The sequence below is a fragment of the Ciona robusta genome, chromosome 4 (genome assembly GCF_009617815.1).
Source record: "Ciona robusta chromosome 4, ASM961781v2".
In the NCBI taxonomy this organism is placed as follows: domain Eukaryota; kingdom Metazoa; phylum Chordata; class Ascidiacea; order Phlebobranchia; family Cionidae; genus Ciona; species Ciona robusta.
The window spans coordinates 5,813,906-5,832,948 of record NC_143238.1 but is presented as its reverse complement, the minus strand read 5'-3'; the positions used below and the strand labels follow the sequence as shown (position 1 = coordinate 5,832,948).

Here is a 19,043-nt window from a genome sequence, read left to right as displayed (position 1 = left end):
ACAGAACGGGGTGTATAAAATCACAATTTGAATTTCGTATCTTGCCATTTTAATTTACCATTACGATTTTATTACACAGTACAAGTTTAAAAACTGAGGATAGATTGGTAATATATGAAGAAATAATGACGCATTCTGCCACTATAGTCCGCTTGTTTTCTCTACGCTCTAAAATAGAAAAATAGGCTTTAATATACTGTAAATCAAGTTTAATGCACCATATAATTAAGAATGGTAAAGTATTGCAAGCGTTCAAGAAAGAGTCATATTACCTGCTTTCCATCACTTGAATGCAGCGGTTCGCCCCACATTGCAATATCGCCTTTGTCAGAAGAAGACATCTGTACATAAAAACGTAAATTATTTACGTGTGTAGGATAGCCTATAGTTGCGTAGGATAAGAAAGGACACCTTTGGGACGCAACCAAATATCCGTATCGTGTTTTTCTTAAATAACAACGGCTCATATGGGAGTCGTGAGGACACAGCTTTATATTTCTGCGAATGTTTGTTTATTACTACCAAATGGGACGAAAAAATGGAATGAAAAGGTGTACCATCTTCCCTACTATAAATAACATACCCCAAACGTTGCTTTAAGTTCTTCGGTGTTAAGCTCGGTCATAAAGGCTGATCGTTGGTTATTCTATAAACAGTTCATATAATTAGGATTATAAAACAAACTGAGAAAGTAAACAATTTACTTGGTTTGCATTCGCTGCGTACATATTTTGTTCCGGATATATTGGCACCAAAACTGAACGATATCCTACAAAACGACAATACGTTATATAGTTTAGCTCAATAAATACTAGAATAACTGTAATAAGTACCAAGAATCTAACCCTGATCTGGTGCTCATAGAGTTGGAGGATTATTTTGTAAAGAAAAACAGTAAGGATCCGGTAACAACCAAAAAAACAAGACCAACCAATATATAGTACTGTTTGTGGGGGAAGATGGGACACCTTTAGCGCATAATATCTAAATATCCTGATCGCGTTTTGAACAATTAACAACGGTCTATGGGAGTCATGAGGTTCCGTTTTTATAGTTCGTTTAATATTTTTTGTTTACAACCAAATTGGTCGATAAAATAAAATAAAAAGTGTCCCATCTTCCCCCACTCGACTATATAATGAAATATATATTTTTTTGCCTAAAGAGCATCCCCAGTCTCTGCAACTAGAGTAACTATATAGTCTTTAACTAAACAACGTGATGGACTTTCCAGAATGCAGATTTATAGGCACGAACGTTCATGGTGATCCATTCTTACCTATTGGCATTCGTTGGTTGGGAAATATAACGTTCGGCTGTGATGGATCGTCGCCTGGGTATTGCAAAGCCATGTTTATGTGACCTTGGTTTTGCAGTGACATCACCTGCGATAATGTGGACAGTTTTAGAAGAACTCAAAGTATAAATATATGGACAGAAAAACATGCCACTACAATTTAAGTTAAGAATATATAATACTGTTCGATAAGATGAAATACAGTTATAACATATATTATCCAATATTTTCTAATCGCGTTTGTAACAACTAGAAAAGGTCCGTTCAAAAGTCATGAAAATGTGGTTATACGGTCGTTTAAATGTTTTTTTGTTTGGCACGATTAAACAGAACTAAATAATGTACCATCTTACCTCCACTTATAACCTACTATGCCACGAGTATTAAACATTAAAAAATAACTAGAATGTTATTTCTGGTGATCTGTAAAACTATTTACTTGTTGCTTTTGCTTGTTGTTTCCAGATGAAGCTTTGCAGCAATATGCAGATTGTGTGATTGACAGGCAGAGAGAAACAAGTCCGAAGAAGGCAGTTATACCGTGCAATATAGTAAGCGACATGTCCTGTTTAATAATAATAACTACTTTTTTTGTCTCTTAGCTTAGGTTATGCTAGAAAAGATTTAGAATTAGAAAATAAATAAAAAGACAAGATATATAGAGACAAACGACATTGGTTAAAATAAGCTTATAGTAGAAACATATTTACGTTTAATTGGAAGAAAGAAGCGTTATCGCAGATTTAACTTATATTGTAAAGGCTGCTCGTCTTAAAGATCTAATTTAATACCAGGAGTTTATAATAGGACTCCGAAATTGTTTACCCGACAGGAGTATAATATATATCACATATGTGCGTACAGTGCACAAATTAGTATTCATTTTGCAATATAGTCTTGGTACTCAACTTTGCTGCTGTATTTAATTTAAGCAAATACCCAAGTTAGTAAACAAAACATAAAATATTTTATTTAGCTTTTCAGATACATTAGAGAAGATCAGATTAATTGGTAAAACGAAGAGAATGGAATTAGCAACAAAACGACAGTCGTTACTCACGTTAAGGTAAAAACTACTTGAATAAAAGTATCAGATAAAGTGTGGCTGCTAAACACACAATAAAACAACAATGTACTGTACCTGGCATAGGTACTGGTTCTCAACGTAGTCATAGCAGTAAATGTACGTATTTGTGGCTGAAAACGCCCCGACTATAACGATGGCAGTTGACATGACCGCTGATAGAATGCTGACTGTCAAGTTTCCTTTCAACTGCACATATGTCGAAAATAAACAAACTAAACGAGATACTTGTAATTAAAAAAGCATGCAAAACTAACTAAAAATTTTGCTTATTATTAGATTTTGATTACGACGTTAACCTGTATCTTTTATGTATATATCGAGTATAGGGTGCGGAAGATGAGACACCGTTTTATCCTTTTCTATAACAAGATGTTGTTTACTTTAAATATAAAATTTATAACTAGGACAAAAGGTATATGGGACACCAATCGTTATTAATACGTAAGGTATTTCTATTTTAAACAATAAACAGTTCAAATGACTCACTTACCAAACAACTAGTTGGATTCTTTGAGTGCAGAAATGCCAATAACCCGGACACCGCTATCTAAAATAAACATGTTTTTGGTGGTTGTAATTAAAGCTGAAATGTACTGGTTAGATATATACGAAAATACGTTTGATGTCAACATCAAATAACTTGCAATAAAAAGATAAATCATAAACTTAAACTATTCGAGTCAAATTAATGGGCAATGAAAATATAAATGATAACCTTAATATTTCTAATATTGCTATTTCTTTAACTATATGAGTTAAATTAACTTACAAAAACGCCACCCCATACTCCCGCCGCTACCAATAATAACTCTTCGTCGTCATATGCATCTTCACGCAGTAATGGAGGAACTATTCCTATGATGCCTAAAACGAAGCAAATGGATCCGAATACTAGTTCTGCTATCTGAAACAGCAAAAATGAATGAGTGTATTTTTGCACGATTTGATAACCGGTGCGTGTTGAATGATATAGTAGGGTGGGGTCAAATGGGATAGAGGATACGGTAAACACTATTCTGTATAAAAATATATATCCTGTCTTACCCCACCCCACTATACCTTGAGTTAAAGTTATATTATTACTAGTCAAACCTTACCCCGATTCCACGAAATTCAGCTGCATACTTATTGCTTGACTTTGGTTGTCCTGCTGTTGGGATTAGGGTGTTCATTGTAACCTGTGGGGCTGGGTTTATCGGTGTTTGCATTTTAAACACAACGTATTGTAAAATATCGAATAGGCCCAACTTGGTAATGATTCTGTAGTTTAAAACACTTTTTAATTTAACTTAATTGTCTTATACCTTTCTGGGAAGTCAAACCGAACTATATCTTATATCTGACAGAATAATTTTTAATTTAACAAGGTTGTAAAGCTTGGAAATTACCTTTCTAACTGAACAAACGTTGCAGTACCAGGCACAGTAACAATTCTCCATACGTGCACATGACATGGGCCAGTACTGTATGCGCTATGCACACAAAAGTAGGTGAACCGGTGATAGGATGTCGGGTTGTCAGAAAACAAAACCATTTGGGACTGTGGTAAATATACAGTTATAAAAGCCAAAACAAGTAGCACAACGTTTTAATTGCATATTTTTCTACAAGTATCTATTTTATTATCGATAAGAGCATTATGAACTTTAAAATAAAAAAAAAGATTGTAGAAAATAATATATAGAAATATAATTTATGAGTTAATATATAATCTTATTATAAAATCAACATTTGCAAATAATAAAAAAATTAAAGCATTAAAGAACAATTCAATAAAGGCCAACTATGCAGTATATTTACATGTGGTACATATGGTACAGTGGGATAAGATGGAACACTTTGAACACATATTACTCAAATATCGTGATCGTGTTTTAAACAATTAACAACGGTCCACGGGAGTTGTGAGGATGCTGTTTTATAATTCTTTGAACGTTCTTTGTTGGCTATTAAATAAGACGAGAAAATAAAAAAAGGTGTCCCATATTTCCCCCACCCTACTATATAATACGAATACAAGATTGCCAAAGGTTTGTCCTTGGGCTCTGACTAGGGCTTTAATTTTAGAAATATTATTGTTTGCCGATAACGGCGATAACTATGTTACAACATAGGTGTCAAAATAGATTTAGTACAATACGTAAATAAATGCTGTATAGTTACCTATAGGCGACTCCATATTACACAAAAGCTCGTTCCATCGTAGTGATTGCGCTATCTTTAGAATACTTCAAAGTTTTCATGTTTGAACCAAATCTCATGATAACGTCGTTCAAAATGAACCAATATCCTTTTATAAGGTTATGTCTAGATATTTCTGAAACTAACAAAAATCGTTTCTAACAAAACAGTTAGAAGGTTTCAGTAAGCTATAGTAAAAGTAACCAAACACGAAATACCAAACTTGACTGAAGAACTAGCATGACCCTACTGTACTCGTTAACTCAATCTAACTGGTATTAACAAACCCTGCCAATCTTTCCTTGCACGGCGTTTAACTATGCAGCGTGCTTCAAGCTCACAGACGATGATTTGCCTGCGAGAGGCTCGCGCGTTTAATTTGTGACGTCACACTACGTTTTCGGATTTCCACATTTTCGGGAATTTTGACAAAATGGCGAAACAAAAAAGCCGATCGGCAAGTAAGCAACTGTAATACACCCGTGTTATAACGACTGTCGTTTTCCGGCCACGTAGGATAAAGCAAGTTACATTCGTTTGAATCAAGAGACCAAGTTGAATATGAAAGGCACCACAAAAAGCATGCGTTTTCAACACACACAGTAACTATCAGTGGTGCCAGAAGTCAAATTTGAGTGGAGCAAAACAACTGAAAACTTCGACCGCTGGTAAAACACATTGTAAACATTTAAATACCAGCGATATTCTAGTTTACGCATATGATGTAATAAAAGCCAATAATTAAAATTGTATAATCAAAATAGTGTTTAACGTGTTTGACATGAAAAATAAAATTATTATAGATTGTATTTACAGTTTACACAGTTGTTAAGCATCAGAAGTAGCTGATGTCGTCGGTGCGGGTTCTTGAATCAAGCCGGGTATATTTACCTATAGGTAATACAGTATAAATTATTTTAGATTATTTTTTACTATAGCATTTTCTATGTGGGTGAGGTCCCGCGGCGTAACACACCATGGGTCGTTGGATTTAAGCCACAATTGGCCCGTTACCCCAACACCCAGGGTGCTACTGCATATGGACCTTCCCAGTTTAAGGAGCCTGTCGCTTCGCCGGAGGTTAAGGCGACCAATGCTTTTTTACAATAGGATAAGGATATGGGGTATGGTTAGGTAAAGATTGGAATTAGAAATTGCATGGTCTTTAGTCTTTATTCTGTTTTGATTTTTTTTCTTGATAAAATAGTTTAAAACGGGAGATTTTAATCAACCTTGGTACAGAGTGACTAAATGGGTATCTCCTTTACGTAAGAAACTGCGTTTTTGTATACACTATACTTTGTAACAGCAAGATCATCTGAAAGACAGTTAAATTAAGACTTATTACCTCTGCCTGCATCAAATGGTTGGTGTATGCGGCAGGACCATCTGATACAAGAGCACCTATGTGTGGAGAAAGTAAAATAAGTATTAGATAATCTTACTAACGTTAAAATTAAGAATACTATATTCTTGGTTATCTATATTACAGTCTCGGTTAAAACCGCAAGTTTAACGAAGGAAACAACGGCAATATATAGTAGGGTGGGGGAAGAAGGGACAATGTTTCATTCTGTTTTCTCGTCCCACGTGATAGTAAACAAATAACATTCAAAAAATTATAAAACCGTATTTTCACGATTCCCATAGAACGTTGTTATTTGTTTAAAACACGCGATCAGGATATTTGGATATTATGTGCTAAAGGTGTCCTATCTTACCCCACAGTACTTTCCTATATGGTTGTTGCCAACTAAGACGGTTCTTATCATAATAAATGGATAACTAAAAACAGCGGCACATGGTAAGGTTTTAACGCAACAGTAACATTTATAAAGTTTAAACCCAGGAATTCCTGACTCACTTGTTGTTGGTTGGTTCTGCTGGTTTGGAGGAATACCGTAAGGGTTAAACGGAACAGGAATTTGATACAGCACTGGTTGATTTTGTCCACTGTACACCTGGATTGGTTGAATTTGTCCATTATTTTCAAAAATTGGTTGAATTTGTCCATTCATTCCATAAGTTGGTTGAATTTGTCCATTAATTCCATAAATTGGTTGAATTTGTCCATTAATTCCATAAATTGGTTGAATTTGTCCATTAATTCCTTGAATTGGTTGGTTTTGCCCATTAATTCCCTGCATCATCAACGCCTGAAAGCGACAGCAAGATTTTGTTGGTTTTGGCCAAATTCTTCAAACAAAGCACTATCTCCAAATGACTGCTTACATACTACTAAACAAAGATATGTTCTAACGTTAATAGAAGTGCTTAGCGCGTCCGCCTCTAACCCGGCCAAAGCTAATGGGTTCTGGACTCGTCGCTGCTACCATTGTTGGCGTATGTGTCCTCAGGCAAGACACTTAACAGCAATTGCTCCAACCCAGTGGTCACGAACGGATTGTCCAAATTATCAGCCGTACATAAAAAATGAAAAACATATCACCTATACAAAGTAACTTACATGAGGTGTATAAAACAGAACACCCGATGTCGTTGTTCTGTCATGCGAGGATAAAGTAAGTTACATTTATTCATTCAAAGCAATATACCCAAATATCATATACCTGGGTATGACTGGTACTGTTGCCACCACAAGATATTTTGCAGCAGTAAGCAGAATGGCTGATACCGAGACAAAAGCAAATGAATCCAAACCCAGCTGTGATACCGTGTAGTGAAGCCAATAAGGCATTCTGTAATATACAATAAAAACAAATATAAATTAAATTATAGATCCCAGAGAAAGGATCAGGATATGTTGTTCAGGTATTTGGTCTACTGTGTGAATACATTATAGAGAAAAGAGTATGAAACAAAACACACGTGTAATATAACAGGGTGGGGGGAGACGGTGCACCTTTAGCACATAATATCCAAATATACTGATCGTGTTTTAAACAATCAACAAAGGTTCATTGGAGTCGTGAGGATATGGTTTTATAATTCTTTGATTGTTCTTTGTTTACTAAAATATGAGACGAAAAAGATAGAATGAAAAGGTGTCCCATCTTTCCCCACCCTACTTTAACTACTGATTGCCAAATGCCTATACAACAAACAAGTTAATTATAATCTATACAACGAAAACGAATTAAATTATATTTCTTAAAGCATACCGTGTAGCAATAGTATCCTTGGTAATATCCAAAACCGTCATGGTATACTTCAATAACTGGACAAATAGCGGCAATGGTTTCCATTGCAACAATGGTAGCGGAGGCCAAAGTAGAAAGTATGCTCATCGCAAGATTTGCATTCAACTAAGTAAAAGTTTTTGATCAAATTAAACTGTAGTGAGGTATAAGCTTGTATAAAATATCAAACTCGATTTATCTCACCGCAGATTTGGTCATCCGGTTTGGATATGCTGCGCCCAATGAACCAGTTATAATCACCTGTATAGAATATATGAGTTTTAATTTTTTTGTGGTACTATTAATTAACCAGCCATATTAAACTATTTAATTATGAGGTGTGTTATTCCACGCGTTTTAATATTCTGCTGCTTAATTTAAGCATTCGCATTATCGTTTATTCGTAAAATAACTTACTATAATCCCACCCCATATTCCGGCCATGACCCATGAATACGATGACGGATTATAATAATAATAATAATGATAATCATCATTATATGGAAACCAGTAGTAGCTGAACACGAGTGCCGCTATGTTGACACTCAAACAAATAGTACCGAACACAATTTCAGTGACCTGGGAAAGAAGTAAAACGACCGCCGTTAGTTGCTTATAACTATATTACGTTGGGAAAGATGGGACACCTTTTTATTCTATTTTCTCTTCCCATCTGGTAGTAAACAAATTACATTTAAAAAATTATAAACCTTCACGACTGCCATATAGACTGTTGTTACAGATTAAAACACGATCAGGATATTTGGACATTATGTGCTAACGGTGTCCCATCTCACCCCGTATTACTATGTATAATCTGATTATATTTCCATATGTCCCAAAACCCGACCTACTGTAGGTATAATAGAAGAAGAGCCTGTTTGTAGTTATTTGGTAATAAAATACCCATGGCCGGACTACGGTTTTATAATCTTAGAATGTTCTCTGTTTACTACTGAATGGAACGAGAAAATAGAATAAAAAGGTATACCATCGTTAAATGTTGACTGAATAATGTTAAAAATAGTTTACAGATATCTAAAGATAAGCAATGGCAACACTCTACATAGATTATAAAGCCACAAACTTACCCCAATTCCACGTATTTCGTTGGCATAGCGTCTCCATCTTGTTGTTTGTGGCGAACACTGTGGTGAAACTTGCATTGCTTTTGGTCGCCTAAGTGAAACTTACTTTAATAGTATTTTTTATTTTCTAAACATTTATATGTACCTTCAAATCGAGCTCCTATACTCTAGGTAAGTGTTAAGACTATATGGTTTGATGAAACCATGGTTACCAATCAAATATTAAAAAGCAATACTTTCAACTTTAATATTTACACTTATGATAATGATTTACGTGTACATTCAAGGACAATATTTGTTTATAAATTGTCCACTTTTATCACGAGTAAATCTGTGAATATTTTTATGAAAACAGTTTTATTGGAACTGCTATATAGGTCAACCTAATATGCAAGGCTTCAAAGGCGTTCATAGAACGTGAATATTTGTACAGTTACAGATAATCCTTATAATGACAAACTTACACCAATGTTAAACAAGCTTGATGTATATGCCAATCTGACAGGGTTAATTGCCTCTGAGTTCCGATACACAAGTTTCGCTTTAACTATAGCGAGCTAAAGAATTAAAGTTCGCTTTTATTTGCTTTAACTCGTGTAAAAAATCGAAAATGTTACAACTTACCAGCAGCAAATCACTTTAAATTGAGTAGTATAAAAGAAGGAATAACCCAGAAACTCGTATCACTCGCATTTTTGTCATCAAGATTTTGATTCGTTACGATCTATAAAGAACAGACCTACGTTTAACCGTTAATCTGGCCATAGGTTGCGTAAGTGCTTTTTCCAATACATCTTTCTTTAATTCAGTACATGTGTATGCATAGACGGATTACTATTATGTTACAATGAACATTTATGATGTCATTACCTGAATCCTTCCATATTTTCCTTGGAATAATTAGGTTCGTCGCTCCTTCGTCCATAGTGCTTGAGCATAGGGCATGGAGTTAGACGACGCATAAATATGCAGAAAAACATAAAGTAATATTAAATCTGTCATGCAATATGGATATGAAAACTGTATAAATCTACGTAATTGGGACGAACAGTTAGTGCATGATAGTAGTTACAACAATGTGTATGGATAAATACATATTTGTTTTGTGGGGGGAGATGGGTCACCTTAAGCACCTAATAAAAAAACTGTAGTATCTTAAACAATTAACAACGGTCTATGGGCGTCGTAAGGATACGGTTTTATAGTTCTTGGCATTTTCTTTGTTCACTAACAAATGAGACGAAAAAAATGAAATGAAAAGGTGTTCCATCTTCCCCACCCCACTCTATGGTATTGTGGGGGAAGATGGGACATCTTAAGCACATATTAAAAAATCCTGGTGGTATCTTAAACAATTAAAACAGTTTATGGAAATCGTGAGGATACAGTTTCATAATTCTTTAAATGTTCTTTGTTAACTACCAAATTGGACGAGAAAATAGAATGAAAAGATGTCCCCTCTTCCTCCACCCTACTGTAACAGCAATTACGCAAATGTTTAATCACTATATATAACAAGCACACAACTTACTTTTAAAAACGTTTAATTGCCACGTCGGGTACAAGTGAAACACGAACAACTTATTTTTATATGCTATAACAGATTATTACGGAGTTTTTTTTAAACAGCATTGCATTTTCTGACGTATACTGCGATGAATCACCCCGATTGGTTTAATCACGAAATCACGAAAAGACCATAAAAAGGTATTATGAAGAATGTACATTTGTGTCCAAAAATTGCAGGACAATTAAAGTTACGGTGCATTTTTTATGTTGCGCTTTTAATTGCTTTCCGTAAGAATGCAGTAGAAAGAAGGTGTTTAAACAACTTTAATTATCGTTTATTTCCCAGTGCGTTTATGATGAAAAACTTAAAAGCCACAAGGTGAAGGAGTTAAACATAATTTGTTATTCTGCTTCCCTAAACTAAATGTATATCATATCACCAACCTCGCTATTTAATGAACCTTTCAAACTGAAATAGGTGGCTCTTGATTATTTTAGCTGAGTATATTTGTTTTAGCTCTTGTTTAACCGGTGTTTAAAACAGGACGCATATATTATGTATATGCGGAGTTGTTGTTGAGTGATATATAAATTAACAGATTTCCACGGTATTCTGTACTTGGCAAATATTATTACGTGTAGCGTTTACTAAAACGTTAACACTTGCATCCCGGCGTGTAATGTTTGCTGGGGAGGGACGTGCAGGCGAGGGAGGTACAGGATTAACGTGGTGATCTACCTGTTCTACCTCAAATTCTATATCATCCGTAACCTGAAAGTTAAAACAGGGGGAGTTGAACAATGTGTAAACGTGACCAATCGCATTCATGTGTGTAATATTTTTGATTGCAATTGTTATGAGGTAGTGAATTCTCGAACGCGAATGCAAGACTTTTTCTATTGCTACAAACTGACGATTAGGTAATACCATAGTATAATGAAGTGACTTCAGTTTACTATGGTTATACAGTCTGTTTTATTCTAATATGGAAATATAAAACTTGTAATAATAAAAAGTATAATTCGAAAGATTCTTATATTCATTGGTAAAACATCATTGTGTCGTCAAACTACTACATTTAACATCTTAAAACTAAAGGTTGATTCTATGTTCATACATCCAACTATACAAATAGACCAGGTCGAAATTTGACGGTAATAATTTTAGAGGACCGAATGCTCCCGTTTTTATTAATCACGCTTCTTACCCGTGTAGTTTGGTTACCACAAGATCGTTTGTAACATAAAATAAGTTGCGTGATACCAAGACAAAAGCAAATGGAACCCAACCCAGCTGTGGTGCCGTGTAGTGAAGCTAATGAGCCGTGCTGTAAAAACTAATGTGATCAGAATAGAATTATGAAAAAATAACTCAGCGTGCTATTGGAGTTTGTAACTCGGCAATCTAAACAATTACTATAGTAGGGTGGGGAAAGGGGGGACACCTTTAGCACATATACCAATAATCCTGATCGTGTTTTAAACAATTAACAACGGTCTAAAAGATTCGTTAGGAACGGTTTTATAATCCTTTGAATGTTCTTTGCGTACTACCAATTGGGATCAGAAAATAGAATAAAAAGGTTCCCATCTTCCCCCACCCCACTAAACTTACTGAATAGCAGTCACCACTTTGTTCGTTGTTATTTTTCACAACTGTTGGACACCAGGTAGCGAGTGTTTCCAGTGATAACGTCGACAATGAAGCTAATGCAGCAATTACGTTCATCACCACAATCGCAGCATTCTGAAAAATTACAAGTAGACAACAAGTTTAATTTATAATACGACTGATGTTTAATTAAGAAAACTAAAACCGATAGTTACCGCACATGTGTCCGCTTCACTTGAAAAAGCTATTCCCAAAGAGCCAGCTACTATCACCTGTATAGCATAAATAGCAACAGTCAAAACACCTTTCTATTCTACTTTCTTGTCGCATTTGGTAGTAAACAAAGAAAATTCAAAGAATTATAAAACCGTATCCTCACAACTCCCATAGACCGTTGTTAATTGTTTAAACACGATCAGGATATTTAAAGAATATATGCTAAAGGTGTCCCATCTTTCCCACCCTACTATACAATATCTAATAACAAAAGCAACACGCCGAACACGGCAATACACATATAGGGACTTACAAATATTCCGCCCCAGATTCCTGGCGCACTCAAGGAATATACTGACAGCAGGTAATCATAGTAAGTAACACTGGTGTTACCAACAATAAACACAACTAGGTCAAGAATGATGCACGAAATTCCAAATACAATTTCAATTATCTAAGGAAAAGAACAAGACGTGTGTTCATGGCTTTTATGTATGGCTGATAGTTTAGATTTCAGACAATCAATCAGTGACCACTGGGTTGGAGCAAAATAACTCCATATATATATATATATATATATATATATATATATATATATATGTATATATATATATATATATATAACAACTCGAACTAGCGTTAAGTAATGTTTTTTTTAATTACATAGTTATGCAAGCTTGAAACTGCCCTAAAAGTTGCAATGAAGTCAAAATGCCATTTAGGGGCAAACAAAAGAATAAACCATCTGCAGTGACATATGTTAAGTTAAATTGCTCATCTATCAAACGTAGCAACATTTACAAATCTTACCCCAATTCTGAGCATTGCGGTATGATAACGAATCGGATTTGCTGTCTGTACCCTTTCCCATGCTTGGCGTATCCGCTGGACAGCAGGCTCCTCTGCCATCACCTTTGTTCTGTTTATGCTTATCTAAAATCTTTTTAAGTAAAACGAAAGGTAAAGCAATATTTACTGTATTATAGTATTATGGGGTGAGATGGGACACCTTTTGCACATAATATACAAATATCTTGATAATGTTTAAAACACTTAACAACGGTCTATGGGAGTCGTGAGGATGCGGCTTTATAATTCTTTGAAAGTATGTACCAAATGGAACAAAACTATATTGAAAAGTGTTCTATCTTCCCCCACTCACTATGTAAAATTATTAACTGACTCAATTTTTTTTATACATTAAATGGCTTGCAACAGCTATATGAGCTGCTTGAATTGCTCCCATTGGTAAGACAAACAAAAATGCATGAATAAGTTCCAAGAATTAATCAAATATTAATGGCTTAATGTGGCAGAGTAAAACATATTAACAGAACTAACTCAATTAAAATTCTTAGCCTATGATGTTTCAATATTTAAATATGCATCTGCTTAAGTAACTTATTGGTAAATAATGCTCTTGTATTTGTATGTACAGTTAATTTATTTGAACTGTGGTAATTGCCTTTTTATAATCAGTTTCTGTTTTAACATAACTAGACAGCAAATTTAACCAATATTCTTTAAAACAGAAGCTCATCAGAGCACATTTTCTACTATTCAAAAGTGTATATACTTAACAGGAAAAATATTACAAAGATTAAATTCCGTTTTTTTTTACTCGGACAAATTGGTTGTTGAATTTTACTGAGACAAGTTATTCCCACGTATATATGTTTGGTAAATGTATATTTAGGGCACTGTGAACCGGTGTAGAACAATAACTATCTTCACCTATATTGCATAAACTAAAACCTTTATAATTATATACATGACTGGAAATGGAATGATATAGTAGGGTGGGGGAAGAAGGGGCACCTTTTTATTCTGTTTTCTCGCCCCATTGGTACCAATTAAAGAACAATCAAAGAATTATAAAACCGTATCCTCACGACTCCTATAGACTGGTGTTACTTGTTTAAAACAGGGTCAGAATATTTGGATATTATGGGCTAAAGGTGTCCCATCTTCCCTCACCCTACTATACTTATTTTATAAGCAATAGCCGTAGTAGAAACTATACCAACCAAAATACTATGTTCGTACGTGAACATAAGTTACATCAAACTATAGTTTGCTATTCACCTACACATGTTTCACTCAAATACGCTGAACCAAACCGAGCAAATACAAAGAATAATAACGAAGTATCGGCGGACGACTGAAATATTTTGAACCGTAGTTACCGTATAATACAATACATATTTTTAACACAATCGTATTTAAATTCATGTCTTAATAAACCTACATTACCTGAACTCCGGAGACATTTTCTTGCGAGGGCATTTTGTTCCATTTTGCAGAAAAGGGCATCTTTTTCTGGCATGGTTGGTATATATACGATACGTATAGAGAAATATGTATCTATTCCTATATACAGGGTATTGTATCCGCGTCATTGAGCACTTTTCCCATATCGCATCTTAACTTGAACAGATAACCTACTGTATTCTAGCAATAATGCATCTTGCGTCTATACGTACTAACAAATTTTCTAAAAAAAAATGTAATATTGTTCTGATCAGTTTAAAATTAGATCAACAATTGGATAAAAAACATAGCACTACTACCACAACTACCACCACGAAAAACTGACCATCATACACGGCTTGTTGTTAACTGTAACTGCTATCAAGAATCCTTTGCCAATCTATTCATTGCGCGTTTAACTATGCAGCGTGCTTCAAGCTCACAGACGATAATTTGCCTGCGAGAGGCTCGCGCGTTTAATTTGTGTAACGTATTGTTTCGTTTAGCGTTGAACGGTTTTGGTTTTTGTGTGTGGTTTGCTGTGGCGTTCTTGTGTGTTGTTTCCCAATTTACTTCCATTTTGTGTTTGGCTTTTGTGTTGAATTGATACGTCTCGCGCTTGTTAACCTCTAAGCATGATTGGTCGTCGTGGCGCGAGTGCGCCTTTTTCTTCTGTTTGACTTGCATCAGCCCAAAGATTGATAAGATCGGCAGTTCTCGTTGTGTATATGGTGTAGAAACGTTGTATTGTGTATTGGATTAACGTGGTTGTAACCTTGTGGTATTCGGTTACGTTGGTCAAAACTTTATAGTGTTTGAGCGTTATCCTTACCGTTCTAATCGTTTTATTATAGTAGTTTTTATATGTTATTAAACTGTTAAGAAATCCTACATCAGTCTGGTCAGTCGCGGTAGGCCGTTAGAGCAGCGTCCCGGACCACACTTTACGTAACAACTTTTGGCGATCCTGCCAGGACGCTGTTACCGCTTGACTGTTGTAGGTATTTCAGCACAGCGAGGACTCCACGACGACTCTTTTATATATCGCTTTTAGAGTATTTTTAGCGTTTTACGATTTTTATCCTTGATATTATGGCTTTTAATCTTTTTATAACACCACCGTCCTACTCGCCTACCGGAGATATAACGGATTTTTTGGCGTTGTTTAATTCTTACTGTGAGAGCGTGAAAGCCAGTGAAGAGGTTAAGCGTCACCTCTTTATATCGACAATAGACAATGAACTAAAATGGCAAATTCAGGGAAAAGACCCTTGCATTTTCAAGTTGCCCTACAAAACGATCGTGGAAAGAGCTATTGCAGTGATCAACGGCACGCCTCACCGAGAGAAGACGCGCTCCGAGCTGTTTACTCGCCAACAAAAGCGAGACGAAAGCAAGCGCGAGTTTGTCTACGCCCTAAAGCATCTCGGCTCCCGCGCGTACGCGGACGAGGAGGAAACCAGCATGCGTAACGAAGTTCTCTATCTGGCGTTAGTGCATGGCCTGGTCGACAAAGAACTGGCGAATTCAATACCAAAGAAAATAGGGTACTCCCGAGACTTCTGGGATGCAGCGGAGCTTGTAATCAATTCAGAATCCTCATCTCAAGTACTGGAAGTAGCTCCTATTGCGAATGTTCCCAAAAAGGAAAGCGTGACAAAACAAGTAGACACGACGAGGGAGGACTTGATCACCATGAGGTTAGAATTGGAAAACATGAAGCGCATGTTAGCTTCATCTGGAGCATCACGAGTGGGAAACGTACCAACACGACCCACCCCAACTGCTGGTCGCGAATGCTTCAGTTGCGGTCAGTACGGACACATCCGAAGATTTTGCCCAAACTTACAACCAAGGGTAAGGAACAGTACGATTTCTGATAATGTTGTGAGAAATGGACATTTCAATAACCGAGAACCTTACAGCAAGGTGCATTCGACAGGACGAAATATTCGTGCTGACTCCGCAAGAAATGAGATACGAACCAACAGAACAGGAAACGAAGAAACGGTGAGCCTATACCGCTTTACAAACGTTATGATCGGGAATATGATGCTTCCCGCTCTCGTAGATACTGGTTCAGCTGTAACTTTATTACATTATGATAAATATATGGATTTGAAACCCCAAAACGGATTGTCTCCACTTCCTCCTAATGTTAAATTCGTTGGTGCGAATGGTAGATCGGTGACTGTACTGGGTAAAACGAAACTAACACTAGTTATCGGCGGTTTGAAAACGTTATCCGAGGTGTACGTTGCGAGAGATATCTCGTACGATTTCATTCTGGGATTGGACTTTTTGCAACAAAATCATTGCCGTTTGTGTTATAGATCAAACTTGATGTCTACGCCGAAATCCAACGTCCCACTCTTGTCCAAACCTTATATCCCGGAGTGTCATGAAGTATGTGTAACTGAAAAAGTCGAAGTTCCTGCGTTTACAGAGGTAATAGTACGTGCTTTATTCAGTCGACATGGAGTAAATAATGAACTTACACCAGAATTCCCGGCGTTTGTCGAAAGAAACGAGCAGTTTTGCTCTCGGTTCGGTTTATTGACGGCCAACGGTATTACGACAGTTAAAAATAATGAAGTACATGTAAAATTGGCAAATTTTACGAATGATCCTGTGTGTATACCGAATGGAGTGCGGATTGCATCCATTGTTCCCATATCTGCGTATGGTGATGTGTCGGACTGTCCCCCTAGTACTTGTGTAGTACTAGGATGTAACAAAAGAGAAACCGCGTACGAACGAAACGCTCCAAGGCGCAGTGTCGCATCAGTTTCCCGCAAACACCTTAATCAATCTGCTGTAACTAAACATAAGTTGGTGGTCGACGGCGTGAACCTCAGTGACAAACTTAATGAACAACAGAGGAAAGCCGTAGAACGCCTGTTGCACGACCATACCAATGCCTTTTCTGTTTCGAGCACAGATTTAGGTCAGACGAACTGGGTAAAACACAACATCGACACGGGAGACGCAAGACCGATAAGGCAGCCCCCAAGAAGAACCTCACACCACACGCGACAGCAGATCGAGGATATAATTTTGGAAATGAGAAGTCAGAACTTGATAAAACCTTCAACTTCTCCGTGGTCAAGTCCAATTGTTTTGGTGAGGAAAAAGTCGGGTGAGCCACGTTTTTGCATTGATTACCGCCAGCTAAATGAGGTAACTAAGAAAAACAGTTACCCTATACCACGCGTCGATGACAGCTTGGACGAAATGGCCGGATCCACTTTCTTTTCAACGCTGGACTTAAAATCTGGCTATTGGCAAATACCAATGGATGCAGATTCAACAGAGAAAACCGCGTTTGCTAGTCACGCGGGACTGTTTGAATTTACCGTAATGCCAATGGGCCTTTCTAATTCCGCAGCCACATTTCAAAATCTTATGCGAATAGTATTAACAGGTATGGAATGGAAGGGAGTGTTGGCCTATCTGGACGATATCGTTGTGTATGGACGCAATTTCGATGAACACTTACAACGATTAGATGAAGTGCTGAACCGAATCGAAGATGCGGGACTCACTCTGAAACCATCGAAGTGCAACCTGTTCGAAGAAAAGGTTCGATTTCTTGGACACATTGTCTCTAAAGATGGCATAGCCTGTGATCCGGACAAGATTGTAGCTGTAGCTTCGTGGCCGGTACCCAGATCAGTGAAACAGGTACGTCAGTTTGTTGGTTTGACTTCGTATTATCGGAAGTTTGTAAAGGATTATGCAAAAACTGCCGCACCGTTGCATAAGCTTACAGAGAAAGGACGCAAGTTCGAATGGACAGACGAATGTCAACAGTCATTTTCCGCTCTAAAAGATATGCTGGTTGTAGCCCCTATACTGCAATACCCTAACTTTTCTCGTTCTTTCATAGTAGACACAGATGCTTCTGACCACGCCCTGGGATGCGTGCTTGGACAAGTCATTGACGGGAAAGAACATGTGGTGGCATATGGTAGCAGGACACTCACGAAAGCAGAACGACACTACTCTACCACGCGAAAGGAGTTACTCGCAGTAATCTTTGCAACAAAACTATTTAAATGCTATCTTTTAGGCCGGAAGTTTACACTACGAACAGATCACGCATCTCTCCGATGGCTATGGAAATCTCGGGAAATCTACGCGCAATGTGCCCGTTGGGTAGAATACTTGGCCCAATTCAACTTCGAGATTGTACATCGCGCAGGAGTCAAATACAAGAACGCTGATTCGTTGAGTCGACGAGACGAGGACGACAACTGTCCGTACAACGTCAAGGAGGAAAAGATATCAAGCAACGAAAATGAAATTCGCAAGGTATGTGGAATTGATTTACTTACTTCATGGGGCTGCCCTTTGACCGAATTACGCGAAGCCCAGCGTAGCGATGAATGTCTGGCCCCGGTTTTTAGCTGGCTAGAACGTGGAGTCAGACCCAAATACTGTAAAGTTAAAAAACTACCCTCAGAATCTCGTCATTATTGGACCCTGTTTCAGAAATTAAGACTCGAAAACGATGTTATATACGTAAGAGGCGATGTCAGTACCATACCCGGCTGTGTAACAGATAAAATTGTAGTACCACAGGAATTACGTCCGAAAATCTTGTTTTCCCTTCACGATGTAGCACACGGTGGGGCACATCTGGGAAGGACAAAGACTCTGG

The 19,043-nt window shown here is 36.8% G+C and overlaps 5 protein-coding genes across 11 annotated transcripts; 1 reads left to right on the top strand and 4 right to left on the bottom strand.

Moving 5' to 3' along the window:
• Positions 1 to 32: 32 nt before the first annotated feature.
• Positions 33 to 3,876, bottom strand: LOC149737068 (uncharacterized). The gene is made up of 11 exons (XM_089877075.1): positions 3,773 to 3,876; positions 3,482 to 3,644; positions 3,154 to 3,288; positions 2,875 to 2,931; positions 2,439 to 2,570; positions 1,737 to 1,862; positions 1,280 to 1,385; positions 705 to 769; positions 584 to 646; positions 273 to 341; positions 33 to 168 (listed from the first exon to the last, which is right to left on the bottom strand). The coding sequence occupies exons 2-11, from the start codon at positions 3,590 to 3,592 to the stop codon at positions 142 to 144; spliced, it is 891 nt and encodes a 296-aa protein (XP_089733201.1). The 5' UTR covers positions 3,593 to 3,644; positions 3,773 to 3,876; the 3' UTR covers positions 33 to 141.
• A 1,146-nt stretch (positions 3,877 to 5,022) lies between these two features.
• LOC149737067 (uncharacterized) lies at positions 5,023 to 7,418 on the bottom strand. 2 transcript variants are annotated; one of them, XM_089877502.1, is made up of 4 exons: positions 7,136 to 7,418; positions 6,430 to 6,721; positions 5,914 to 5,969; positions 5,023 to 5,456 (listed from the first exon to the last, which is right to left on the bottom strand). In XM_089877502.1, exons 2-4 carry the CDS (start codon positions 6,713 to 6,715, stop codon positions 5,394 to 5,396), a joined length of 405 nt encoding a protein of 134 aa, XP_089733628.1. In that variant the 5' UTR covers positions 6,716 to 6,721; positions 7,136 to 7,418; the 3' UTR covers positions 5,023 to 5,393. The 2 variants fall into 2 exon arrangements, with proteins under 2 accessions (XP_089733628.1, XP_089733627.1); XM_089877501.1 differs by lacking the exon at positions 7,136 to 7,418 and having other exon boundaries at positions 6,430 to 6,867.
• On the bottom strand, positions 7,103 to 10,337 carry LOC149737066 (membrane-spanning 4-domains subfamily A member 4A-like). The gene is made up of 7 exons (XM_089877088.1): positions 9,664 to 10,337; positions 9,418 to 9,517; positions 8,797 to 8,884; positions 8,123 to 8,284; positions 7,910 to 7,966; positions 7,688 to 7,831; positions 7,103 to 7,264 (listed from the first exon to the last, which is right to left on the bottom strand). Exons 3-7 carry the CDS (start codon positions 8,869 to 8,871, stop codon positions 7,103 to 7,105), a joined length of 600 nt encoding a protein of 199 aa, XP_089733214.1. The 5' UTR covers positions 8,872 to 8,884; positions 9,418 to 9,517; positions 9,664 to 10,337.
• Positions 10,338 to 10,453: 116 nt separating this feature from the next.
• Positions 10,454 to 14,862, bottom strand: LOC149737065 (uncharacterized). Of its 4 annotated transcripts, none has more exons than XM_089875985.1 (6): positions 14,384 to 14,862; positions 12,941 to 13,063; positions 12,444 to 12,584; positions 12,130 to 12,186; positions 11,918 to 12,049; positions 10,454 to 11,074 (listed from the first exon to the last, which is right to left on the bottom strand). In XM_089875985.1, exons 1-6 carry the CDS (start codon positions 14,441 to 14,443, stop codon positions 10,895 to 10,897), a joined length of 693 nt encoding a protein of 230 aa, XP_089732111.1. In that variant the 5' UTR covers positions 14,444 to 14,862; the 3' UTR covers positions 10,454 to 10,894. The 4 variants fall into 4 exon arrangements, with proteins under 4 accessions (XP_089732111.1, XP_089732113.1, XP_089732112.1 ...); XM_089875987.1 differs by having other exon boundaries at positions 10,935 to 11,074; positions 11,932 to 12,049; XM_089875986.1 differs by lacking the exon at positions 10,454 to 11,074 and adding an exon at positions 11,088 to 11,630 and having other exon boundaries at positions 12,941 to 13,070.
• A 247-nt stretch (positions 14,863 to 15,109) lies between these two features.
• LOC149737064 (uncharacterized) lies at positions 15,110 to 17,480 on the top strand. 3 transcript variants are annotated; one of them, XM_089875971.1, is made up of 3 exons: positions 15,120 to 16,390; positions 16,714 to 16,828; positions 16,884 to 17,023. In XM_089875971.1, exons 1-2 carry the CDS (start codon positions 15,473 to 15,475, stop codon positions 16,783 to 16,785), a joined length of 990 nt encoding a protein of 329 aa, XP_089732097.1. In that variant the 5' UTR covers positions 15,120 to 15,472; the 3' UTR covers positions 16,786 to 16,828; positions 16,884 to 17,023. The 3 variants fall into 3 exon arrangements, with proteins under 3 accessions (XP_089732095.1, XP_089732097.1, XP_089732096.1); XM_089875970.1 differs by lacking the exon at positions 16,884 to 17,023 and adding an exon at positions 17,322 to 17,480 and having other exon boundaries at positions 15,121 to 16,390; XM_089875969.1 differs by having other exon boundaries at positions 15,110 to 16,828; positions 16,884 to 17,085.
• The last annotated feature ends 1,563 nt before the right edge of the window (positions 17,481 to 19,043 follow it).